Consider the following 27,756-nt stretch of genomic DNA (forward strand, 5'->3'; position numbering starts at 1 on the left):
TAGTGGTTAATGGATCATTCTCTACCTGGAGGCTGGTGATGAGGGAGTACAACAGAAGTCTAACTGGTACATGTCCGGTTTCCCATCTTTATCAGATAGCCAGAGGGGGTGAGAGAGTGTGCTTCTGTCAAGTGTGCAGATGACACCAAATTGGCAGGGAGACTGCTTGATGACATCAAGGGCAAGACTGCTATTGACAGTCTGGAGGACTGGGCTAACAGTATACTCAAAATTCAACATGGACAAATGCAAAGACCTGCCCTTGGCAGAGGAATAAATCCCTGCACCAACACAGGCTGGAGACCGGCTAGTCAGGGAACAGCTCTGTGGAAAAGACTTGGGGTCCTGGCAGACAGCAAACTGGACATGAGACAGCCATGTGCCTGAGCAGCAAAGGCCATCAGCACCCTGGGCTGTACAAACAGGAATATAGCAGTACACCAAGGAAAGTGATTACACCCTTTTACTCCGCACTTCTTAGCCCATATCTGGAACACCCTGTCCAGTTTTGGCCCTCTAAATGTGAGGGAGGTATTCATAAACTAGAATAAGTTCAGCAGAGTGCTACCAACATAGCTGGGGGGCTGGGAATGCTCCCTCTGTGAGGCTTTTTGCAGCGGCATACAGTGGGAGGACAACTGACAGTAGTCATGAACTGAAGCAAGAGAGGTTCTGATTGCCTACAAGGGAGAAATTTTTCACGAAATAAAATGAAACAGGTTGCTGAGAGAGGCTGTGCAGTCTCCAGCCTTGGTGGTTTTCAAGACCAGACTGGAAAAGCCCCGAGCAACGTGGTCTGATCCCAAAGGTGACCCTGCTCTGAGCAGGAGGTTGCAATGAGACCTCCTGAGGTCCCTCCCAGCCTGATTCCATGATTGACCATCATTGTTTCTCTTCTCTGAACCTCCTCCAGTCCTAATACACTCTTCTTGAGATTTTGGGGCAGAGGTCGAGAGGGGAAGAGAAACTAGAATTGTGCAAAGTATTCCAAATTTTGGCAAACCACAGTTTTATACAGGACACAGAATTTGTTTTATTCTCTATTCTCTTCCCCAGAGTTTTAAGACTGGATTTGGTTGTTTTGACCCCATTGAGCATTAAGATGATGCTTTCATGGAATCGTCTCTGATAACCCTAAGGTCTTGCTCCTTAGCAGCAACATCATTTTATGTTGCTCACACACCTATTTTATTTATGTATTTATTTATGCTTATTTTATGTAAGCTCACAGTCCACCATCTTATGTATGAAGCAATGGCTGCTTCCTCTCTATGTTCATCACTTTACCATCATGTACACTTAATGAGCCTGGAGTTTTCTAAGCATAATGAGCAACAGGCTCCTGTAGAAACTTGACAGCAGGACCAGTAGAGTGCTTCAGCAACTATTCCCACAGGAGCTACTAACAAGCTCAAACAGAGGGATGAGAAATACCTTTTGTAACATTCAACTTTCCTTTCCAGTGAATGTGTGGTGGGTACAAAATACCACTAGTGTTGCTTTAACTTTATTTCCTACACTCTGACAACCTTCTGGGTTAGCAATCAGGTTGCACCATCCTCTGGTTTTTTTTATTGGATCTGCAAGAACTCAGAGGTTTACTAATGAGATATTCTTAAGATAATTTCTGATTTTGCCCTTTGCTTACAAGCTGTATAAACAGATGACCTGTTCTCTTTACATGCTTCTTTAAAGCTTCCTGTAAAGAAGCTCCATGTTTGTGAGCAAATCTGTCCACCTGATGAAGAATATATGCCATCATAGGAAACACTGTTCAAAAGCTTTCAAAAAGGAAGACAACATGCCCAGAAAAGCCCAGGATTTAAAATGTTGGCTCCCAAAGTAAGTCCAGAAACTGTGATGCAAACTGAAAACCAATAAGGAGGAGTTTGCTCCAGTTTGGCCAGCGTGCTTGAGAGGAACACGTGGTTCTGTCCATTCTTACAGCCTCACTAGCCCATGCTTAAGGGGTTAGACTTAGGGTTGAAGGTCTTAGGGGGGAAAAAAAAAAAAAAGTCTCAATCTACTAGTGCTATATATATATATATATATATAGCACATTCATACCGGGGGTGTATTCGCAGACAAACACTAAGCGGAGAATCAAAACCATTAATAACAAACACACAGAAGTTCCCACCAAAAATCTTATTCCACAGTGTGTACTTCAAGTGATATAATCAAGAGAACTACCTCTGATGACCCCGAAGAACTAAAATGAAGGACAACATGACACACAAAACTTTTTGTGTATTTTCCAATAAATTGGCTATTTTATACAATAAATGAAAATAAAAGAGAAAGCCTCCTTAAATACTATGTGTAATAGAGAACTGTTTCTGTACGTTCCCAGTCATGGGCCAGCAATGGGCAAAGACTACTGAAGAACAGCAAATCTTATACAGCAGACAGCAATATCATCTGCTGCACTATGCCAGAGAATAGGTTGAAGCTCCCAATCTACACGTAGGACAAAGTGTATGTCAATTACATGAATTTTTAAGATGTGTTAACAGATCCTTCTGAGACATTTAGTTAATACTATGCTGCAACTCTTCCACTCACATTAAGAGATTATGACTTAGTAAAAGGATGGCTCAAATGTCATTTGTCACTTAAAATCCATTACAACTTTCGAAACAGAAAGTGGTTGTGCTTACTGAGATTATTCTCATGTCTGGAAGAATGTTGTAATACGACAATAACAACAAAATTGTAATGTTCATGTAAGGAGCTAGCGAAAGAAAAAGTAATAGCCATTATGAGCTCATTTTTATGTCCCTTTTTAAATACTCCAAACATTGTTTGTATATCAATCTGATAAATATTTCATACTACAAGTCTTCATAAAGTTTGACATAGGGCTCATTAAAAGCCTACTTATGTGACCACAAGATGATTAGATGAAAAACAGTTTGCAGTCAATTTTAAATAGATGCATAACGAAACAAAACTAAATTACACATACTGGAGGCCTGCCAGGACGGCCCCTTTTTCTTTTTCCTTTGACTTCTGCTTCTTCAAGCTCACTGCCAGCATCTGAATGTGCAGTAGTTTCATTTGTAGAATCCCTAGGGGGGGAAAAACACTAGATAAATTAAAATGATTTGAAATCAACAAGTAATCTATAACTGACTGATTAAATATTTAGTCCTAAGCCAGAAAAAAAAAAAAAAGGTCAGCAATAAAAGGCTTGCCACATTTATTCTGCAAACTAAGGAACTAAGTATTGTTAGCCCTGGCAAAAAGCCTTACCTTTTTATGGGCTGGAATGTCATTTTATAGACTGGAAGTTATTTAAATTAACAGCTTCTTTTGAAACCATGTTACACTTCAAACACTGGCTATATTAAAAAGCACATTCTCAACATATCCATCCCACAATGTATTCACTAGCATCAACTTTCTTTTACTCTTAGTAACTACTTCGGAGCTGCTTTCAAGGCCATGAGAAAGCAAACTGGAGTCCAATCCAGCTATCACATCATTAGAACAGTTACACAAGTTCCCACTCGGGTTACATTGTGTTTTTAGTCACACTCGAAGACAATGGTATTGCGCAGCTGTTAATAAAGATAGGATTAACACTGACCGTGAGGCACAAACCAGAAAACTCACTTTGATCTGAAGACATCTGTGATTCTTGCAGTTAGAAAAACATTTTCACTTGTACAATGAAAAAACCTTGACATTGCTCAATGACTATTAGCAGAGAAGCCCACAGTATCATTTTTCAATCATTCCTGTTTTAGACTTAAGACCATACTAAGTAGGAAAAAAAAACCATTACCCCAATTTCCACCCCCTCCCCCCCCAACCAGGTGCACAGGTACTTCTCTGCCTTCAAAATAGACCTGGCTGCTTGAAGAAACTCAGCTTCTAATTGATCTTCTGAGGCATTAGATTTTGCCCAAGAAGAGCCCATAAGCAAAACCATACCTGTTACTGATGTGCTTTATTTTTAGTTTGCAAGATCACCAGTGCATGAGATCTCTGTAAATGAAAGAGTAACTGTACTAATGTCCTAGATTACTGAAAGATGGGTAAGTCTAGCTCTAATCAGACATTTTGTTAAATCCAGTACCATTTACTTGAAGTGAAAGGAGTTAAATTGCTGGAAAACTTGTGCAAGGGGAAAGTGAAAATCAGACTATTCCGTTATTTTATACAGCCTCAAAGATAAAAGGCGGCATTAGTGAGCTGGTTTACAAAAACTGAGAAGATTCAGCAAGCCAAGATCTACACAGATCTTCCACATTGTCTGGGGTTTTATTTTTTGTGTTCTGTAAATCAGGAATACTTCACAAGTGTGCTGTGTCACCAAGAAAGCCATTTAGTAATGCAGAAGAATACAAACATCACTGTATCAGAATCAAGAACGTTCTGATACTTCTCTTTACTGAAATTACTGTACTGTTCTAGGTCTGCTAACCCAAATAATTCTGCACAACTATTGATGAATGAATTTCTAATATTAAGACATTATTTTCTAACCTTTTCCAATTTGCAAGCACAAAAACACCAAGGGGTCCACAGAATCCTTGACAAAAGCTAGAATGCAGGAGAACATATATGAATGTCCTTTTCTGAAAGTAACTTCAATGGATTATCTCTAATGGATTATACTCTACACCTCCCAGAAAACCAGGCACCCTAGATTAAAAAACAGTATTCAAGTATATTCGAGTTCCCAAATTATACACTTGTAAAACAGTATCTCTGCAAAATATCTCTACAGTATCTCTACAAAATACTGAAAATGCAGCTGTGTTGTGATAAAACTAAAGAAAAGTAGCTTTTCTGCTTCATAAAATATGAAATTTTAAAAACTCAATATTGAGCTATGAATTTGAAAAAAAAATATTGTAAAAGTCTAAAACCAAATAAAAGATATCCCACACAGAGTTCAAAATTATTTGGTAAAATAGGGCCACACTAGTGCAAAGCAATGCAGTGAATACAGCTGAAAGCAATCTCTATGCGGATGGAAGTATCCAGCCTTTACTCAAAGGCCAGCCATCACACTGCAACTCAATTTGACAAAAATGCGTATTGCCTCACAATGACTTTTTTTTTTTAAATAACTTTTGAATATAGAAGTGAGGAATCCCATAAAAATATCTGCTGCTTTCTATTGCTGTATAGAAATTAAAGCCATTCTCTCTTGCTCTCTGTAGAAAAAATAAACTTCTCTCTGGTCTACACAGATGCTTACTGGAAAAATTTTAGGCATGGTGTGGTCTAAGCAATACTCCCATTCCTGGGGAAATGCTGTAGCTTTGCTAGCCTACAAAACCACACCCCTAATATCATCAGGATAAAGATTTTTCTCTATTAAAACCAGATTCAGCAGTCTTCCTAGGCAAATGGCTCAAACACTTCCCTTGAAACACCAGGGCTATACAAATAAATTAAACTGTATTACTATTTTACATGCATCTAGTCCACAGAGAACTTGACTTTGCTACAGCCTCTGTCTGGGTCTAGCAAAACCTACTGAGATTTGTGTATTTAGTTCTGGAAATTTCAATTGCTTCGGAACACTCCATATGGAAGGAACAGTTTAATTATTAACCACCTTCTCTTCTTTGTCTTAAACAGACTGTTGTCTTAAACCTGATAACCATGCTTCTCTAATATTTTTCTGGTAAAACTCTGGTTTGCTGGAAGCCTTTTGGGAAAGGCTCAATAAATCAGTACTAAGGGTGAGATTCATCTAATCTAAATTTGAGACATACACAATTCACAAAACAGAAAATCTTAAGGTGCAACATACCTAATGCTAAGGTCAGTGTCCAAAATTGGTCAGACGGTTTAGTTTTTATAAATTTTCTTTTCTCTCCATTGATGGTAAGGTGATCTAGACAAGCAGCTCAAATTAAGTGTTTAAAATTAAACAAGATGAATCTCACCCTAACAATATGTGAGGCAGAGCGGAGATTTCTTTCTGGCAACGAATATAAGTATGTAAGGAGTAAGGGGAAAACATCAGAAAGTAAGTTCCCTTCAATCCTCGCATTATTTGGAGTAGGGAGACAGGATCAAGGACAACCTACAGTCCTTGGCTGATTGAACATTAAAATAAACATCATTTCAAGTAGCAGGGAATTCTGTCTGAATCATATAACTCCCGCACAGAAAGGCCCTTCCACTGCAGCCTTGAGTCCCTTCAGTTTGGGAGGTAGTGCTTCTTGCTTCTGTCAAGGCCTTACAGCTGCTCTGGGTACACACGCACGTGCCCCTTTTCTTCTTATTTCTGAACTAATAGGAGGAGTAAAGCATCTCTTAACTGCCTGCAGTTCTGTCAGCTTTTTAACACTCATTGAGAAGAGCATCTGGCCAGCATCCATCTCCCTCATTCCCTACACATCTTGCAGAACTGCTAGGAAGTAATTTATCTGGTGGCAGTCATCCACATCTTAATAGACCAGAATGATCCTATCCCTATTTTATGTGTGTGTGACTAGTCACCTGAGGGGAAAACTTAGGCTTAGTCACAATTTATCTTTCCCGAAGCTGTTGGGAGGGAAAATAATCTGGGCCTAAGGAGATCTGCCTCATCTAAGAGGACAGGTGGTGGTGCCTAAGGCTAAACCTTTCCTCTCTAAGACACCTTTGACATGACAGAGACATAAGAGAATTTGGCAGAGTGTGGGAGACGTACAAGGCTGGGGTGGGCAGAGTAAAGCAGACAAATGATAACCCCTTTCAGGGGCTCAAATTTATTCTGCTTTTCTTTCTGGTTTCTGTGGTGGCTAAAGCACCCTAGAAAACCGGCAGTAACTCCAGGATCCCTCCTAAAAACTCCAGATATTATTCCAAAGTTATAATAACTAGCCATTGAAACTAACCATATGGTAATGAAGAATTAACGGCTATGCAGCCGTTTACCATGTCATGCTTCTGAAGAACATATTTCCATAGACACAGTAAATTTCACCTCTGCAAAATAAATCAAAACAAGTTTACCTTCCTTCTACTATTACATAAAGCCCTAGCTATAGAGCATGTACCACTCCCCCATAACACCACACCAAAAACCTATGTTCATGTATCAGTTTTTGTAAATAAAAACACTTCTATAAGCTTTTACCTGTGTTGCTGAGGTGGCTCAAGGTTCTGGCAGAGATAAATTCAGTAATTGCTACCACCAGACTCAGCCTTGTGAAAAAAAGCATTCATGAAGAAAAATGGCTAAATGCACAGGCTCATGAATCATGGATGAATCAGCTCTCATGGTTGATCTTCAAAATCTAAAGAGGAACATGCCTCACAGCAAATATGAGTCATCCCATTGAGAGAAGACTCATAACAGTCAGTCACCCAGGTCAAACACACCACAGGTTTTTCCCCCTACATCTGAAACACCAATAATTGAAATCCTGTCTTCACTGCATTCTGAAGCCTCTTTTATGAATCCAGAAAGATTAAAGATTTATCCTTTCATGTTCCCTCAACAGAGAAGAATTTGGGAGGGAATATTCGATATGGTCCTATGCAAAGTACATTAATATATCAAATTGACTTTAGGACCCTTTGTTTAAACAGGGTAGCCGAAAAGATTAGAAAACATTATGAAAAAATAGAAATAAGGCATAGGACTGGTAGCGTGTAATAATCCTCCATAGCTCCTTGTTTAAGAGCTAGAAAGAAAACCTTGGCTTTCTCTGTAGGGAACCGGATTGTGGCTTCCCAAATCTAAATGTGTGAAGCTAATACCCCTAAACCAAAGATTGCTTCAGGTTTTCTCACCCGTAGCCAGACTCCTTTCTCATTAAAGTCCGGTTGGGACCTCCTGAATTAGCAGTTATCACTTTCTTTGATACCTCGTCCACACTAGACTTAATGTTCTGAGCCCTCAGGAGAGGCTCAAAACCTTTACGTGCAAATCCTGCTGATTTTTTTGTAAAAAGAAAGAGCTCATCTTGTTTATGAGCAACCAAAACTATATATATTACTGATGACGACATCTCACCAACACTTCACACACAGCAGCATTAAATGATTCCCAGCTCTACCGGAAAAAACAACATACATGGTTTTTTTTATTTTTTAATGTTGCATAATATTGTTGGCTCACAATCATCTTCTGATTAAAGAACATGCCGACATCTTTAATGTCGCTCAGGTTTTTCAGCTGGTGTGCAGAGTTACCAAATCTATTAATACGTACTTTTTAACCTTAACCTCTACGATATTTCATTCACTTCTTAAGGCCATCTAGCTTCTTGAACTGGGAACGGGAATATCCCTTTCCTGCCATCGCCATGACAGAATCTCCCAGCTTTTTGTCCTTGGCACGTGTCACAACCACACTCTCACTTCTTGAATGCGGCACATCCAGGAAAATATGAACCGAGAAAAATTTTTTCCACAACTACCCTCAAAGCTAACCAGAACCCCCCCAGGGCTGACGCTCCCCCCTCAGTGCTACCCATCAGGGTCATCCCTGTCTTAACTGAGGCTCTTTCACACCCTGCGATAATTCCTATCTTCACGTGTTCATTCCAAGCAAAAAAACTTAACATTACATAATTACCGAATGTATTTGGTCTACGTGGCAAGGTGGTGTCAGCGGGGCGGCCGCAGGGCGGGCTCTGTGAGGAGACATCAGGGGCTGCCCCGTGCCGGACACAGCCGGTTCCGACAGCCCCAGGGCAGGGCACAGCTGGGCCAGTCAGAGGAGCTGGCGGTGGCCCTGCGGGAGCCACTGAGGAAAGGGCCGAACGCCGTGAGGGGCGAGGGACCGGCCCTGCGAGCAGCAGGAGGAGGGAGAAGGTGCTGCCGGCGCCCGGGCACAGAGTCCCCCATGGATCCTGGGGAGCCCACGCCGGAGCAGGTATCCACACTGCAGCCCTCGGAGGGCCCCATGCTGGGGGTGTGAGCAGAGGAGTCAGGAATGAAGGGGTTAAGTTGAACCGGGGAAAAGGACACGAGGGAAGAGGGAACACGTTTTAGGTTTTTGTCTTCGTTTCTCACCGTCATCCAAATCTTTTTTAATTGGCAATAAATTAATTTTCCCCAAGCCAAGTCTGTTTTGCCCATGAGGGCAACTGGTAAGTGACTTCCCCGTCTTTATCTTGCCCCATGAGCTCTTTCATCTTGGAGGGGAGTGAGAGAGCGGCTGGGTGGGTGTCTGGCAGCTGGCCACAGTTAACCCACCACATCAAATAAAGCTCCATTTTGTTCCTGTTTCTAAAATTCCTTTCTTAACACTACCTGATTTACTCTCTAGCTCCTCTCATTACAGACTTCCACGCTATTCTTTCCAATAGTTCACTTTATCCAGGCACAGTGATGTTCCCATTTGTATAAGCCACTCCTATTTCCCAGCAAGATCAAAACATGCTAATGCCACTTGCTGTCTTCAATTGCAGAAGCCAAAGGCTTTTTGCACAATAAACACAGCTCATTGTAAGAAAGAGTACGCAACTGGAATATACAAATATGGTCAATTATGACTAAAACCCACACACATTTCTGAAATCTCACAACATTCAGAAGCATAAAAGTAGCAAAGATCTTGTTTTGTTTTTCACAGCAAAGTTAAATCTCCATACATATAAAGAAATATCTTTTAGATTAAATCTTTTAATTTTTTACACAGTTTTTCAGCATATGACAACACAGGAGGCCTGGAACAGTCACACTAATCTGCACTTCTCTCAAGCTTGTGCTTTAGCCTCACGATCACCTGTTTACTTCAACCTTTTTAAAACTGAAGATTTCAAATATAGAGAGAAACGTATACTCACTGTAGTACTGGCAAATCTGAAGTAATCATTTTTGCAGCACTCTTGAAAGTAAGAGCTACATAGAACTTCTTCTCAAAGTTATTATAAGACAACTACTTGGAAACCTCTTTCATGAAAAGAATGTCAAAGTCCAGTCTGTAAAAGAGAGAAAAAAAATTGTTAGATGTAATTCCAAAATAGTCACACATTGAATAAAAAGCACTGTAAACAAAAATGGTCAATTTTGAAGTAGCATCACTATTAAACCACATGAAATTTGGAACAGATGACCCCAAGACAGCTTAATCATATTCTTGCATTCAGTTTTTACCATTCTGTTTAGGCAACTTCACTTTTTTTTTTTTTTTAAATTGCACAAAGTATTTTGCATTACCTCCCATATTTGTATATTTGTTTACAGTAACTCTAGTGTAAAAACAAAAGCAGAACTCTGAGAAAATTTAAATAAAGAAAATAAATATATAAGTCTAAGCAATCAGAGAATGCGATGATCTTGATTTAAGGAATTTAATTTCTAGTCATACAATAGACTAAACTTGCAAGACAGAAGTTTGGTTTCATGAGAAACAGTCTTTCCTAGTTTTGAATCAAGACAAAAGATCTGCACCTAAAATCAGACAGGTTTTGATGAAACATGTAAAAGATAATATTCATGATAACATTCCCTTTAATGGAACTACACTTACTCAGACTCACTGGCTCACATTTTTATGTGACTGAATTTCACAGAATAGTCAGAAGCTGTGCAAATGTCTAACTGCAATAGAAAGTATTTTAACCTGATGAAACCAAAGTTTTAAGTTTAAACAGTAAACTAGACTGCATCTGTGGTACCATTACACCCACTAGTAACATCTCTCTACCCAAAAGACTAATCAAGGAGCTGACTAATGACAGCAGACGTTACTTTAGCATTAAATAACGGCACAATGTGACAGATGCAATAATCTTTGATGTAATAAAACATAGAGCTGCCATCCCATTCTTCCAGAAAATGCAAGTTCTGGAGACTAAAATGATTTGTTTCATCCTCCCCTTTTACAGATCCTGGGGTAATATAAACAGCTGCATGGAGCACTGCAGTTGAGCAATGGCAATGAATACCAAGGACTTAACTGCATGTTTTTAAAACATAGGATATTTTAAATCTCTTTTATTTAAATATTTAATTTCTTCTCAATGGGCAGTTTTTTCTGTGCTCTAGTAGCTTTGCACAAGACAGCAGGAAAATCAAGCCAGGAAGAGGTAACGTGACCTGCACCAAACACAGTATCTAAATAAAACTGCATCAGTCTAAGCAAAACAGTACAACATATAAAGTATTATTTTCCATCCTACTATATGCACATCAGTATTTATTTACCAAAACCATAACTGTACAGCATGAACAGTCTTTTTTGCCTCTGGTCATTACAGTTCCAATTAGACTCAGAGATGCATACAACTAGTTCTTCCAGTACTTACTACTTTGTGCTACCAACAGTTTTACTTACAGTGTCTCATCAACAAATTTAAATTTTTCACTATATACTGCCATCTCATTGGCCATTTTTTCTACCGTATCATTAGCAAGCCACTTTGTTGCAAAACAAATGTTAACAAAAGAAAAGTTTGTTTGGAATTAAAGGTATCACTCTAGCATTAATGGTTTAAAGGCTGTCATTTTCCACAGCCAACACACCAGGTTGGTGTAAAAGCTCTCCACTTAAGTTTCATTGTAAGACACATGTTATTCTGAGTTCTTCATGAACAAAAATGTTATATGACATGCTATTTGTGCTATTTCCATAACTTGTTTCCATAACAGTGTTTCTTCATTAGAGACACTGGTCATTACTATGTTTTAAAGGATGCGATTACTCTTAACAGGGGAATGACATGCCCATTCAACAACATAAAGCAACCATTTCAGACACTTGTAAGAATTTATTATAAACAAACACGGCATCAGACTGAATTAAGTTTTGAGTTGACTTCCTATACAAATTAAAAAAGGGAACGTTCAGATCTCTGAAATGGAGAGGTTCACTACAATGGGAACAACATGCACTCTGGTGGTCACAAAACACTAATATTTAGCCATAACATAAGAATAATTATTAATGAAATCCTGAAATAGAAGAAGAAAGCTTTTGATTAAGCTTCTGCAAATATTTTTTCCTCCTGCCGTGACAATTAGATGTACACATTTTTGTAATACCTTCCCTTTGTTTAAAAGAGAAGAAAAAAGTGTATTTTTTGTACACACACAAGCGCTCACACACATACACTCTTGTGTATGCTAACTAGACCTCACAGGAAACCTGTCTATCTTGGATCCTCAGATTATCTAATTCTAGCAGGATACTGGGCATCAATCTTACTTTTCAGAAGAGCTTTCAAAAGAAGTCCAAGAAAATTTATGTGTGTTTCATGTGAGATATTTTCCACACATGTTTAAGGCGTTCTGCACAACTGTTATGTGGAATTTCTTTTTTTAATTTTCTTTTTTAACCTAGTTATCACCCTTCACGACTGTTGTGCTGTGCATGCTCAAATATAGCAACCAGCAGCATACAACTGCTCTAGGGAAGTGCTTTCACACACAAGGAAAAGTATTGTTGCTCAGAGAAAACTTATTTGAAAAGCAAAGTCCTGGCCTAAAAGAAAGTATGAAGTGAAGGGTATAAAGAGCCAGAAGGAGAATAGAGGAGCTGTTTCATTCAGAAGCGACTGAAGAACCAAGGAAGCTGGACCCACAGCCTTGACTCAGTGGTAATGGCAGACAACCTGACACGCAGGGAACTGCAAGGTCCTCTGGTATTTTCTCACAGTCCCTATGCTAAACAGGAAACTGCAAAACAGTGCTGGAAAAAACCCATCTGTATGTGGTTAGGTCCAGACTGGACCATCTAGAAGACGACAACGTTGCCCTTCTACTGTCTTGTGTTAATAAAGACACTTAACAAGGGTTAAGCCAAAGAGTGCTACAATATAAGAACTGTCAATGCTGATGAGCCAGAAAATTAACAGCTCAGAGCCAGAAGCCCAAAAAGAAAAGGCACAATCCTGCCCATTTTGTGGGACTGACCGGAAGCGGAGTCTTACATTGCATGGAATAACACCTCCCCGTTACACAATCCAAGTCAGCCGTGCCCCTCACACATGTCCACTACAGTCCTGCTGGCTATTACATTCTGGATGATAACTCCCTCTTCCTCAACCCGGATACTCAGCTGAAGTTAGGAAACCCTTAACAGTCTTGGGATAACTGCCTTGCAACTTCCCTCAACAGTAACATTCCTCTACGCTCATAGAAACACCACCACTTGCTTCCAAAATTCAGTCTTAAATTATCACCCATGTTGCTTACGCTTGGTTTGGAAATAAAATAAGGCACTATAGTGACTAATGAAAAGCTGTATGTGCTTGGAACAGTGTTCTCAATTTAGTCATGCAATTAAATTAAGTTTGACAACTGTGGAAAAATCATTGATCCTTATGGACTACACAAACGTGAACCTTCACATTTTTTCTGATTTTAATACAAGAAATACCTGTTTCTTAAAGATGATGTTCTTATAAACAGGAAAATCAAACTCTCCTCCTTTCTGTCTCATTCAGCCTGGGAATAAAGCCATTGATAAAAAATCCTGAAAGCTTGAGACAGATTCCCATTTTGTCACCTTTATCCTGGGGAAGAGAAGAGCAGGGGGAGGAACACTTCATACTTCTGCATTTTGGGTTATTCAAACTATAATAAACACAATATAGTTGAACAAGTCCTTTAATTTGCAGTCAATTGCTTCTATTTTAGGAGTTTAAAAAAAAAAATCTGATGTTTTCATTCAATCCCAATTTTAATGACCTTAGCATGTTTGCAGCTTTTTAAACCTGCACATCTATATTTTAAGATGACATAAATTTATGCTGGCATAGTTAAAAATGACCTGTAGAAGAATATAAAGCAGGCAGTAGAAGACACCATTCAGTTGAAACATACAATGGGAATACAATTAAATGTTTCTCTTTTTTGCTTCTGTTTTTTAACCATGCACAATAACCAGGGCAGACATAATGACCATTACATAAAACTGCTTCTTTAAAAAAAAAAAAAAAAATAAAAAAGTCTTTTCTAGTAAATTGTCAGTTTTATGATAGTTTTTCTTAAATAAGTGTCTCACAATGAGCTTAGCTTTAACAAAGGCTCTACAGTTTTACAACAATAAATCTGATACATGCAATTCCACCAATATTTTCTGTGGTTTCTACTAACATGAAAAGCTACCTATATTTTTTGCAGTCTTTAGATTGTTTATTTGCCTCTCTGGTGCTGAAGTAATCTACCCATTTTGGGCAAACAACAAACAAACAAATGAAAAGATTGACACAAACCCTGAAACCTGACAGAGTTGTTCCAAGCAACTATCTGGTAGCAACAATCCATTCAAGTTCAACTAACCTTATTATAAACTAGGTACCTACACCTTATAAAGCTGAAACCAAACCTTCAAACAAACTAACAAAAAAACCCCAACTACTAAATTTAGCAGCAAGAGTTACATCATTATTAATTCCATTGCCTAGAAGATAGCCAAAATAAAAGATAACTAGTATTTGACTGACTCTCATTCAAAACTCTTTGTTGACCAAGTGACCTTGTCCATCCAAGTGCAAAATATATTGAAACAATGGCTGATACTAACGGACCACTTCTACTACTACTTAATTGGTAATGCCTGTACGCCATAACTTCATTTTCCATTTAAAATGACTTTCCTTTCTCCCTCGGTGCTCCTTGCTATGTCTGTTCTTTCAAGTTGAAAAATGATAAAGCAGTACACTTCTCCATCCCATTAAGGCCCAAAGGAAATTTGAGAACTCCAAAGGTACTGCTTGTATAGACAAGAAGCTAGAATACACGATGGTGGGCCATGCCATTACATAGCACCATAAAACAAGACATATAAAACTCAAGTTTTTCATATTCAGTTTAGAGACAAGATTTGTCCCCTCAATATTCTTGCCCAACAACAGCGTTTGACAGCTAGGAAACAGCCTGCATCAGCAGCAGACGACAATCCTGTTCGAAGGCAGCACGTTGCACACCAAGGCAGAGCTCCAAAAGCTTTGATCAACAAGGTGAGAGAGAAAAGAAGATCTTACATGCAGGCAGATAAATTCTAGCCTTTTACTGCTTTATCCAACCCCATGCATGGCCTTGGGTACACTACTTAAATCCTTCCTGCCCAGATATCCCATCTGCAAAGTGAAAATAATATTTAGAAATTGAAAGTGTAAATTCTAAATCCTGCAGAACTAGAAAAACAGTCATCAGGAACTAACCCTATAACAAATTTACCAAATGCTGTAATGTGTTCTTCATCACTCAGGAATTTTTGTTTGCTTTGGATTATGTATTTCTATAAGCATAAGCTTTATTTCTACTACAGGTTTGGAACTTGAAACAAATGAATTCATGTTGACCCTGCAGCCACTTGAACTGAAAGCCAAATTAAATCACCTCTTCCAGCTCTAATTTTGAAAATACATAGCATCATTTAAGGCCAAACAAGACATAATGCTTATTTAGCCTATCTTTAGTTAATTTAATTGAAGTTCTACACAAAATCTAAATTTCACATTATCACATTTTAGTAAGTATTTAAACCAAGACTGAAAATCCAAGTGAGAGAAAAATTAACGCTAAGCACTAGTGAGTTCCTTCAATACTTAAAGTACATAGCAAGCTCTGCCGATATGTGGTCTGCAATATTCTTAATCCAGTCTAACCGTGATAGAAGAAGGTAATATTAGGAACAACTAGGCTAGCGCAGCATGGCGATGCTTCGTTTCCTACATCCTTCAAAATCATACTGGACCTAATATTATTATTATTATTACTCCACATCCCTCTCCCAAATGTGTGTCTCTGCTGTTGCTGTTATCCATTTAATACCCAGTAGGACCTGCAGTTCCCAACCTGAAAAGGCACGTCAACAACAAAAGCAAAAAACTGGGAGAGTTGGTTGATACATCAGATGCTTGTGCTGCTGTTCAGAGGGACCTGGACAGGCTGGAGCAATGGACAAACAGGAATCGCATGAAGTTCAGTAAAGGGAACCGCACAGTCCTGCCCCTGGGGAGGAACAAGCCCATGCACAGGTTTGGGACCAACCATCTGGAAAGCAGCTTTTCCAAAAGAGACCTGGTAGACAACAATTTGAACACGAGCCAGCAATGCGCCCTTGCTGCAAAGGCCAACAGCATCTCCTGGGCTGCTTCAGGCAAAGCACTGCCAGCACATCAAGGGAGGTGACATTTCCCCTCTACTCAGAGCTGACGAGACATATTTGGAGCGCTGTGTCCAGTGCTGGGCTCCGCAGTACAAGAGAGACATGGACATATGTTGTTTTGCAGTAAAGGGACAATTTTGAACAGTGTGGCATATGGTTTGGCTAGGGGTCTTTCAGAAGGATGGAGTTATCAGAACAGCAAGCTGAGGATGGACAATTGTTTTTTCCTCAGAAAATGTCAATTAGAAATTAATACATAAAACAAAAAAAGGGAAGTGAGCTCACAGAGGTAATGCATATAATACAAGGCCAAGAACAACAAAGCGAGACTTTACACAAAATTAAAGCATTTAGTAGATGTCCACTATCATTGACTAAAGTTTCTTTTTTTCCCATTCTTTAAAGGTATTTCCAGTTGTGTTACATATACATGTGGGAACAAGAATTATCTCACGGCAACCCCTAGCTGTCCATTTAACGTTGCCTTCAATTTCAGTTGTCTCCTCAGTTGCACCAACATGTAGAACTGACTCTACAGGCAAAACAGCTGTTGCCGCTTCCTCTTACCAAATGCTTTTAGCCTAGAAAGGTCCTGCCCAGTCAGCCAGAAAAATAATCTGAAGTCTCTCTTTCTAGTGTGCAATATTATCCTGTGCTCTTCACAATTACGAATGCAAGACCTCACACTGAAAGGTTACACAAATCACTTCTTGCAGAGCTGGGAATAAAATGCTTAAATGACAAAAAAACTCCAAGTCATACTATCACAGTTCTATACTTAGTTTTCTGTCTCTAAAAATGTGTGAACTGCCAAAACCAATCAGTTTTTCTGTATCTACAGCGAATTCCTGTACTGTGCATGCCTGTGCCGAGGCACTGACACTAACATTATACAGGAAAGCTGATACAATCTTTTAACCATGGTTATAATAGTGTAGTTGATTCAAATGCCACACATCACTCAGACAATTTTGTTTGATCATCTCCAGTGTTCACTTCAATAGTCTTTAACTATATTATCATATACTGCTTTCTTATAATGCCTAGGATGGTTAATACTAACGATATTAATCAAATGCTTTGTGCAAACAATTGCCTGTAGATATGGCTTGCTCAAGAACAGAAATGTTATCCTTTTCAATTTGTAAATATTATTTTTTTTAAATAAAAATAAATCTGATGGACTGAGCATATGAAAACAAGCTTGCTTTCCCTTTGTTATTCTTACAGACTCTTCAGACATAACTGCTCCTCACTCTGCGGACACCCAGTGAGACACTTGACCTGATTTTCTGCAGCACTGAGCATTCACAACTGTGACCAAGATCACTGGGGGCTACGGGCACTCGGTCACTCATAAGGCAAATAATTATGGTCTGATTGCACAAGACTAAAAGTTAAGGCACTGAGTTCTAATGCTAGTCCAATATCTGGATGATTAAGGTCTAAATTAACAACTTGCTCCTTGCCATCTGTCCATTAGGATAACATCAGCTATCTACCAGCCTCCTACCTACCTGCTTTGAACATAAAATACATATAATAAAAAGGGCTCTAGAAAGTTAGGTTCTACTATCCTCAAATTATGAGCATGAATAGATGGATCCTTGAAGTCTTCTGCTTCTCTGCACTTGTATTTCCAAGACTCAGAAGGAGTCTTGAGAAGATAAAACTCACTCATCTTTTTAAGATGATGCAAGAGCATTGAGAGTCACAAAAAAGCCCATGGGACAAATTTAAAGTCAAGAGAGATTTTGCCTATCATAGAAACTGTGGAGTCATCCCCCAAACAAAAGACTGAGCAATCAATGAAAACTTGCAAAAGATTGCATAATGATATGGATAGCATAAGTGTTCACCATACTTTAGCATAAAGTTTTAAAAGATAGTTATCAAGACAATGAAATGCTTCCTCCCAAAAAGGACCATCTTGTTCAGTTGATTTCTTAGTAAGCCAATTCAGCTCACAAAAATGGCACAAAACTTTCCAGGGTTTTGCATAGTTCATTTTAATGGGCCAAGCCAGGGTTCCAGGAGGCTCAGAAACATCTGTGCGCAGGAAAGCAACAGGAGAGTAGAGCTGGACACAGACAAGACTGAAGGAGGATGACTTCTTTTTCAATATGTAAAAACTGCTGCAAAGGCAATGGAGAGGGAAAATAAACTCTCTTTCTCAGTGAGAACAGGACAAGCAATGGGTTTAAACTGCAGCAAGGTAAGACACTGAGAAAAACTCGATACGGACTAGTGAAGCACTCCAATAGTTTGCTCAAGCAAGTGTGAATTATCCACCACTGAAGATTTTTTCTTTTCCCAAACAGATGGGTCACACTTGTCAGGTACAACAAACATAGCAAAGTTTGTGGTAAAAGCTTATTCCTAGGAGATTGAAACAGCTGGGAAAAAACAGACAAGGCTTTGGGAACACAGCCTGCTTTGGGTCTGAAAACATGGTGTAACTGTAACTCTGCCTGCTGGAGGGGAAAGGGTGAGAACTAGATGAACTCTTGATATCCCTTCTTACTCCGCTACTTCTTCTAACGTTTCTGTGACTTTACCCTCAATCAAATCCATGTGTGACAATAATTAAAATTAAATCCAGTGATTAACACTCAAGCACTTCAGTGAGTGACTGCTTATTCCTGCAAAATAATCTACATCTAGAGGAAGGCAGGAATGCCTGGTGTAGTCAAACACATTTAGACGGTCACACAGGCTTTGGATTTGCATCTCTGTACAGCACAAAGCACAACGGGCCAAGAGCATACACAGTCTACAGGCACACTAGAAGCAGTGTTAATAGATTTTTATGCTACCTCAGAAAAGTGTTTACTCATCTGTAATTTTTCCTCGGCAGTGGACATCTGGTGTTCTATTATTCATTGCATCTGGACAATTGCCAACAATAAAACCAATTTTCACAAAAAGAAGCAAAGCCTGACATGCAGAATGCTGGAATAGAGGAAAAAACTCTCAGAATGATTCAGGTTTTTGTTCTTTGGGCATTTGTTTCTTTGTTTTGTCTTTTCTTTTTTCCTCATATGGGACTCTGATAAGAAAAGCCAAGAGGAACTGCAGAACATTTTGTCCAGATTATCAAAGAAAACATGCATTTTGAAGTTGCATATAAATTAAGAACTCTGGGAAGTGACTAATTCTGGTACTCATATGAGCTTTAGGGGGATGTGCACAAAGGCTTGAGGTAAATAAGGTCACTAAAATAACTTCTCTAAGTTCATGCAGCTGCTAACAGAAAGAATATTTAATGCTTAACATAGAGAGACTCTTGCATGTATCAAGTAGAAGTAAATGTAGGACCACTCTGAAGTGTAATAATCTACCAATTTCCTGATTGGCACCTTTATTACCCTACCCTCAAAAGAACACGAAGGCATAATGGTTCTTCAAAAGGAGGTGGTAGCGTTGAAGGACTATGTTAAAGCATTGCTGCCACTGAAAAGTGCTCATTCAGAAAACCACGTGTCTTGAACTCCAGGCTTCGAGGAGAAGCAGCTCTATCAATTTCCTAGTTGCTAGACCTGTCAGGATCCTTGTCCTTACAAGGATGTCACGATCCAAGTCCCTCGAACAGCAAAGATTTCCGGACATTATCTAGGTGTGACTGAGGTATTGAAAGCCTCTACTCAGTACCCATACTTACTCCAGAGATGACCCTTACAAAGTTTTAGGCCAAGAGAGTCTTTCAATGCTATCAATCCAGGAACTGAAAGATCCTGGAGTACCAGTTTTTCCCCGTCCAGGGACTTCAGCAATGCTCATACGACAAAAATCCATGGATTCCTGTACTACGGTCTCTCTACTAACAGGTTGGAGATTCAGCTGAAGCCTCAGCCTGATGTAGCTAATTGGCATCTGTTTTACTAAGGTTCCTTCTTCACCCAAATACAATCGTTTTGTGTGCATGAGGGTATGTGGATTTTTTAAAATTATTAAATCCCTCGTGTTTTGAGCTCCTTAGAAGACAGGTTACTTTTAATAAAGGGATTAGCAAACATCCAATAGGCATTACTATAAGTAGCATAATGCTATCTTTCTGCATTGAGGCAGTCTAAATACCCTTGCTTTTAGTAACCATTTGTACTATCATTAAGTGGACAGGGGTTCCACTGATGCTTTCCATTTAAGCAGGAATAAATTTCAACAAGAATCATAAGAAAGCTGTTTTCCTTCCATTGTTAACTATTTTTAGCCCAAATAACTCTGTAAAATGTTAAAAAAAAAAAATCACATTTGCCTTAGCATAAAATGGATTTCTCAAAAGAGCTCATAGTAGCACAGATTTTTTGACTCTTGATTCTTGACACTCTGCTGGAGTACTGACAAAATATAGTGGTGTACCATGGAGAGGGAGTAATTTCCATATCCTTCCTCTATCCATTAGCCAGAGTACCTAAATTACAAATACCTGATAAGTTCCTAAAAAAAGTTTGTGAAAACTGAACAAGAGCCAAAAAAAAGTAGCAGAGGTAGACCAAAAAAGATGAAGTTAGCCAATAAAGTCATTAAATAGAAATCTCTCTCTCTCTCTCTCTTAATTACAGAATCAAACCCTACCTCCCAATCCCAACAGTTTCCTGAGAAAACCCAACCCCATATCAAACCAGACACTCTTCACCTACATCTTGCACCACTACAATCCCCCTGCTGAAACAATCCACAACTGCACCCTTTCAGGGAAAAACTACCCAAGCCTTAAATCCCACCATGTCCTAGATACCAAAGAAACAGCTATAAGTAATCCCAAACCCTGACAATCAGCAAAACAAGCCGGCAACTCTGACATGATTCCTCTTCACCTTAAAACTTGTTTCAAGCTCTCTTCCCAGTAAACTAAGCAACCCTGTTCTCCTACTCTAGGAACTTTTTAATATGCTCCCCAAGACCGACAAGCCTGGCAGGTCTTTAATCCAAGAACAATAGATGGAACAAAAAACATCAGAACACATTAAAGAATTTCTCTCTTTACTACTCAGCGAGCCAGTTATCTTCAAGACAAACTAAACTGCATCTATGAACTACACAATTTAAATCATCCCTCCATCATAGCCATCAATGCCACCACAAACATATTACATCAGATCACCAATTTCTCATTCTGTGATACCATATTTTGCTTTAAGAATTTACAAGAACAATAACTCCAGAATCCGTATGCTGCTAAATACCTTCAATCCATCCTAACCTGACACTGCCTCAGTCTAAAGGCACTGGAACAGACCCATAAATATGCTGAAATCCTCATGGGCTTACTTAAGGAAAGAGATTCTAAAGATACAACCAAGCCTATTCTTTTCCTAAAACATACAGATGACATCTATTTTGTAGTCTGAAAACTCACATTCTTTCAAAGTCATCCAATGTGTGATACCAAGCAAACACTTTTCTATCAAACTGTTCCCAGAGCCTACACTGATACTGGTTTCCTGTTCACCAGACCAATACACCTACTGTCACAAAGCCAACAACAATGTGAAATTCAAACAAGCCATAACATCTAGGCAGCGTATCAAGAACCGCAGCATGTGCTGCAAGGGCACTCATCATTGCACTCCTTCACTGATCTAAAGAGAACTTTTCCCAAAGACACACCTACACAAAAATATATCAACGTTTTAACAAGCTGAACAAACATCGCTGAATGTACTCCAGTAGCCACTGCCGCTGCTTGTATGTCCTCGATTATCACAAATGGCACAGCCTATGACTTATGTCGGTTATATAGTTAAAACCTCTACTGGAAAAGCATACCTTAAAATACTTTCCTCTCATCCTCCAATCTTAAAACAACCCGACCACCACAATAAACTTGTGAGGAGAAGCACATTTTTCCAATGGACACATGTAACCATGTTGGAGCTGAAAATAAAAAGCCTTGCAAACATGTTTCCCCAATGACCGTAAATGTCTCGTACTGCAATCAAAATTCAAACCCAAATCCACAGATCCCAGACTAACATAATTCACCAAAGCCCCAAGATGACTTCTCCAAAAGTACACAGGTGAAAAACAACAGCAGGACTAGCAGCAAACACTGAAATAATGATTTACCAGCAGAACACTTCACAGAACGAAACCATTCCACTTCTAAGTGCTCACTCCTGATTCTAAAGACTTAGGAAAGCACACGGCTGGAAATTAAAAATTCACAATCATTTTAAATAATTGACTCAAAAGGGAAAGTGGCTTTATTACACATTAGTTTCCTCCATCCCTATAACTTATATCTCTGCCCCACAGGCAACAGCGATTTCCATATCCTCCCCCCACTGCAGCAGAGCTCACAGCGATTAATTGCTTTCCACCTGAGCTTGAGGATTGTGATTTTATTTCAGGCTAAAGATGTTTGATCCAGAAGCTTGTCTTCTCTTTCACAGCAATGTCAACTGACCTAAAAAATACCTTATCTGTACCTACAAGCCTTTCATGATGTGGATTCTGATACGAGGGGAAAAAAGGAAACTAAGGTCTCAAGAAATTAAAGATAAGCTAAACGGGGTTGACTACCCACCAGCATTCCCTAATGACCTCCCCGACACACCAGTCACAACAAATCAATGAAATGATAAGAAGAAATAGGAGAGAAGTTATTATGAACTACTATGTAAAATTGGAAATAGTTCTGCAATAGTCCAAAATGCAAATATCACTAGGGAAAAGACAAATTAGCACCTGGAACAAGATTTATTTTAGCTCAGTAAATAATCCTGAAGAAAAGCTTTTATCGTTCAGTGCTGAAATGAATTTTGGTTAGTCAACAACCCCAGGAAGAATCAGTAGGGGGTGAAACTGTCTAGTCTTTGCTGTTTAAAAACATCTTGCACACCACAATAAATACATTAAAAGGGTAACTTTCTTGGGAAAAAATGCTTGAAAAAAAAATAGTCTCTCTTTCATTGCTTGTTCATTGCTCCAGATACAGGAATGATGACTCTACAGATGGAAGACGACAATCGCACTGTGTGAAAACATTTGAGAGCCCAGTTCTAAACTGGACAAACTGAAAAACCAGACAAGCGTTATCTGAAATACAAGGAGGAGAGGCAAGAACAGAGAAGCCAACACGCGAGCTGGACAAGAAGCTGATTCAGCTTCATTTCCCAAGGACTTCACATCCAACCAGGCTGTTTGCCCTCCATCTCTTGACAATTTTTGAACATGTTGCCAAATGCAAACAGATCTCACAGAAGGACAGGTACCTCAAAAGATTATTTTTGAAAATAAGCACTGGCTGACCCTAGTGCTCCTGTGAGGGTGGAGGCAGGGGCCAGGATCAGCAGAGCTACTATTTGTCCTGTTTATCAGGCACACAGCTCAGAGCCAGTCACCCACGTGTCCTGCTCTGCCCAGCCCAGGGAAGGTGCCAAGGTGCACGATACTGCAATAGAGGTGCTACACGCAGGGTGGGGAGCCTGCAAGGACACGGGTGAACTAGTGGATTTACTGCAGTAAGGAACAGAACAGGATTACCAAAACAGGCTTCACTAACTCCACTGACCATACAACTTGTTTCTCACCTTCTTCCTTTTTGCCCTTTAAGATTGTTTTTCCTCTTGACTCAAAACAAACACATTTATTTGAAGACATGATGACAACTCAAACTGTAAAGCTATCACCAATTTACTTGGATACGCAGACTGTAAGTTGCAAACACTGATGCTCTTTTTTTTTTTAACTGTATTTTGCATTGCTTACAGAAATATGGGAACACCTTTTTTATTTCTGAACAGTTACTTAGACAAGCAGATGACAAAAACTGGAAGTAGTGTGACTGTGTCTGAGCAAGCATCATTCATTTTCATGCTACTGTTCTGTGAGCTTTAAAGCCTAGTCAAAATTGCTTTCTCCCAGTAATGCTGACAGCAGTCCCTCCTCCTAGATAAGGAAGAATTTTTGATTTGGGAGATATTTACCAAAACAGTTCATTGGACTAATACAGCTGTTGGGCTTAATGAAATAGCTTAGATAATGCTTAGCCAAAATGGACCACTTAAAGAGAGACAGAAAAAAGAAGAGATTCTTGCCTCACTTGGAAGGGTTGCCATCAGATGAAAGCTGCTCCATGACATTGGTAATGAAGCCATCAAGAGTCCCAGCATGAACTGGCAGAGTGCTTTATTTTTCTAAAGATACCCAAACAGAGAGGAAACCTTGTGGTACTGGAAAGCTAGAACATGGGCTTTTCCAGCAACCCAAACAGTAACCCTTTCCCCTCCCATGGGGGAAAAAAAAAAAAAAGGCAACCAAACCTCCTCCCCGCCCTGATCCCTAAAGATAGTTAACCTCAACTGTGAACTGAGAAAGGAAATCGAGGATTAACTACCAATAGACCAGAAATACAGAGTAGCTGCAGTGAGGCAGGCAGAGATGCCTCACAGAAAACAGGCTAACAGATGAAATCAGGCTAACAGATGAAATCAGGAATCTATCTACAGGAGCTGTGCCGCACAAACCAACATCTCAGAGGGACCCAACAACAGGAACAACTTGGAATCCTGAGGCTATCCTGATACAACCAAAACTTGTTTAAAAATGTGTTGGGGGTTTAGGGGTATCTGGCTGGTTTCAGAGTCTGCGGAAGGTCACAGCTCCGTTCAGGGGAAGAGAAGAGTGGCAAAATTAAGGTCAGTGTTCAGAGCATGTATCACACTATCTTCAACAACTGGAACAGAAAAACACTTCCTACTCGCAGAATTCTCTGCTTAGTTACAGTGATGGTCTGTAACAGCCCTGCTAATATCAGCCTTCTGCTTAGATATACACAGCCTTACAAATCTTTTCCCGGTGAATGACAGACCAAGAAAAAAGGAAAAATTAACACATGAGAAAAGAAAAAAACCTCTGGCCTAGAAGAGAAGAGAATTGTCTTACCTCTACCATCAAATACAAGACACTGAAAATAGAAAAAGCACAGTTCTCTAAGCACTGCTGGTAAAACTAAGTGAAACTTAACAGAAGCTCCGGAAGAGAGAAATAGCCATCACCAGAAGCTGAGGCTCTCCAGTGAGAGGGGAAATTCCAGCAGCTGATCCACACAAGAGGTTATTCTCCCCTGTAAAACTTCTTGGCTTTTGTTTTTGCAGAGAAGGGATCAGACCATACAGTTTTAAATGTTGCAGAATTTGCAGACACTTTCTTCTACACTTCACAAAGATAGGAAGAGGATTTTCAGTATCTTTTACACAGCTACATAAAATGACAATATATAACAGTAACTGATATTTGAAACTGTCAGGCTGTAAGAGCAAGAGTGGGAATATTCTAAAGCATTTCCTTAAACAGATTCTCAACTCCCTTGAGATAAGAACAAGTTCTAACTGAAAACTGTAACCCTAGGAGTTAAATAAGGGAACATTTCCTCTAGGAACAATCCTTACAGAAAACACAAGGAAGATACAAGCTTTCATTTTTCTTGTACCTGGTCTTACCTCCGTCTCCCTACAAATTATTAAAATAAATTTAAACATTAGTCCATAATCATTGCCTTCACCCTTAAGGCAAAGTCAGAGCAAGCTTTTCTAGAGTACACAGTACATACGAGTACATGTAATAAAGCATTCAACAATCATTTAAATACTAAAAAATGTCAAGAAAGTTTTTTTTTCCAGGGGTTAAATCAACACTTAGCATTTTCACAAATCAAGTTCTCAAAACACAGAGAACATAACTACATGTCAGGGGAAAAAAACAAAACCAACATGGAATAGAGATTTTCTTTTTCAGTAGAGTCTTGGCATGAGGTTTCATACAATGGTTGAACCAATCTGATGGGTAACTGTTGTCAAAAACACAGTCCCTGCTCTTTCCTCCTACTCCTGGCCACATGTTCCTGCCCCTTCCTTTACGGCAGCTTTGATAGTGGTCTGGCCCTCAGCAAACCAGGGAATGGGGAGACAGCAGACACTGGAAAAGAAGAGAAGGTAGCAAGCAGCTCAAGTCCTACTGCCCTCCCTCCACTCCTTACCATGATCTCTCACTGCTCCCATCCAGACAACAGAACAATTCTATCATATTCACGCAATTGCAAATGCAGCATGGCTTCTTCATTTCTTTTGGAGAACAAGAGAGTCAACACAAAACAAAGTTCACATTATTATACTACTTTAAAAAAAAAAAAACCACACTATAATTTGAGAAAAATCTAGTGAATTACAGTCTCATAAAGCACTTGCTACACTTGACATTATTTTCATTTATCACAATCTAGAATGTGTTACCTCAAATCATTAATTTTCTAATATCTTAACGCAGTGTTAATTCAAGACTGAAAATAATAGCCTGGCTATAGGTTGATCACTCTAAGAGACATCTATGAATGCTCTCTAATTAGAGCAGTAAAAACAAACAAACAAACAAACCAACCCCAAACAAAAACAAAAAAAGACACCAGAAGAGACTATTAGAGAACTATTTCAGACAAGAATACAAATGCAAAGAATTTGGGAAAGAGTCCTCTGCACAGTACTTTTAGTTAAGTTTCAGGGCAAACTAAAACCAGAAGTCAGTGGGAAGTAGCATCTTCAGCCCCTCTGAAAATCCCAGTCACTACCTTCCATGTACACTGACCTGAACTGCAGCTGCAGTGGTTCCCCCCTCCTGTGGCTGTACTGGCACGTGGCTTTCTGCCCACTTACACAACGCAGGAAATCATCTAGCAATTTTTAAAATTGTTTTCAAGTTGTTTGTATTTGGATCAGCTCCCTGAACTGGCTCACTCCTTGTTCACATGAGCACAGGACTAGTGCTAGGGAGGAGACAGGAGCAGCCAAGGGAGAATGGGACCACGAGATTTATATTGGTCTAAATTGCTATGGAAATGCATTGTACCTTGCTGAAAGATCTTACAAATGAGGAAAAAGAAGCAATTTCTCAAAATTTTCACTTCCAGCATATAATACAGATGTACTTTAAAAATAGATCTTCATGCTCAATAAATACAACACATTGCTTTCGGATCAACTGAATATGTATTCCTTTCCTAACCAAACTCTAAAGATGTCAAAGAAAAACCAGGATGAGATAAAGGCAATTTGGGGTTTTTTTATAATCTTTGCATAAATAGAAAGAAAACATCTAATTATAGCAGTTTCTTGCCAATATATGCAATATCCTAAGTAAGCATTTTCTCCACAAAATTATCTTACCCTGTTTTTGAGGGGAGAGGACAGGGAGGGGGGAAGGGCTACCTTCTTTCTGATTCTCACATTTCTCATTTTTCTATCAGTATTAGTCTGCATTAACAGCCAAATCATACACACACACACTCACACAACACTGCCAGTGACCTACTAGAAAGTTGCTATAGCAACGACTGCTTTCAGAAATACATGTTGTGCATTTTAAGTGCCATCATAGTGTAACTCATCTGTCAATTAATAACCACGGCTCAGAGTAACACATCACATACACCAAAAAAATTAAAAAATAAACATTGTGGCTTTATGTCTACAAAAGGAAATATCTGGAAACCCACTGCAGGCTTAGACTCACTACCGATAAAAAAAAAAAGACCACATATTTAGCACCAAGATGTTACTCTTGTATTTCTATTTAAGTGCAAAAATTCATGAAGTATGAAAAAACTTCACTGCAATCCTGAAGGGGGAAATCACTCATATGTATCATTAAATGTCTAATTTAAGCAAGTCCAAGCTACTTGTAAAATCATCTATAGGAGCATACAGAAAACAATCTAATTTAGGTTTCTG

At 39.1% G+C, this 27,756-nt stretch overlaps 1 protein-coding gene across 1 annotated transcript in view; it reads right to left on the minus strand.

The window, feature by feature from the left end:
- STAG1 (stromal antigen 1) overlaps positions 1–27,756 on the minus strand; it is a 200,526-nt gene that overhangs the window by 147,887 nt on the left and 24,883 nt on the right. The window contains exons 2-3 of the mRNA XM_050902898.1: positions 9,756–9,890; positions 2,969–3,071 (exon numbers count right to left, since the gene is read on the minus strand). Coding sequence (XP_050758855.1) covers positions 2,969–3,071; positions 9,756–9,784 — 132 coding nt within the window. The 5' untranslated portion in view covers positions 9,785–9,890. The remainder of the gene's footprint in view (positions 1–2,968; positions 3,072–9,755; positions 9,891–27,756) is intronic.

This window comes from Gymnogyps californianus, chromosome 10 (genome assembly GCF_018139145.2).
Source record: "Gymnogyps californianus isolate 813 chromosome 10, ASM1813914v2, whole genome shotgun sequence".
Classification (NCBI taxonomy): domain Eukaryota; kingdom Metazoa; phylum Chordata; class Aves; order Accipitriformes; family Cathartidae; genus Gymnogyps; species Gymnogyps californianus.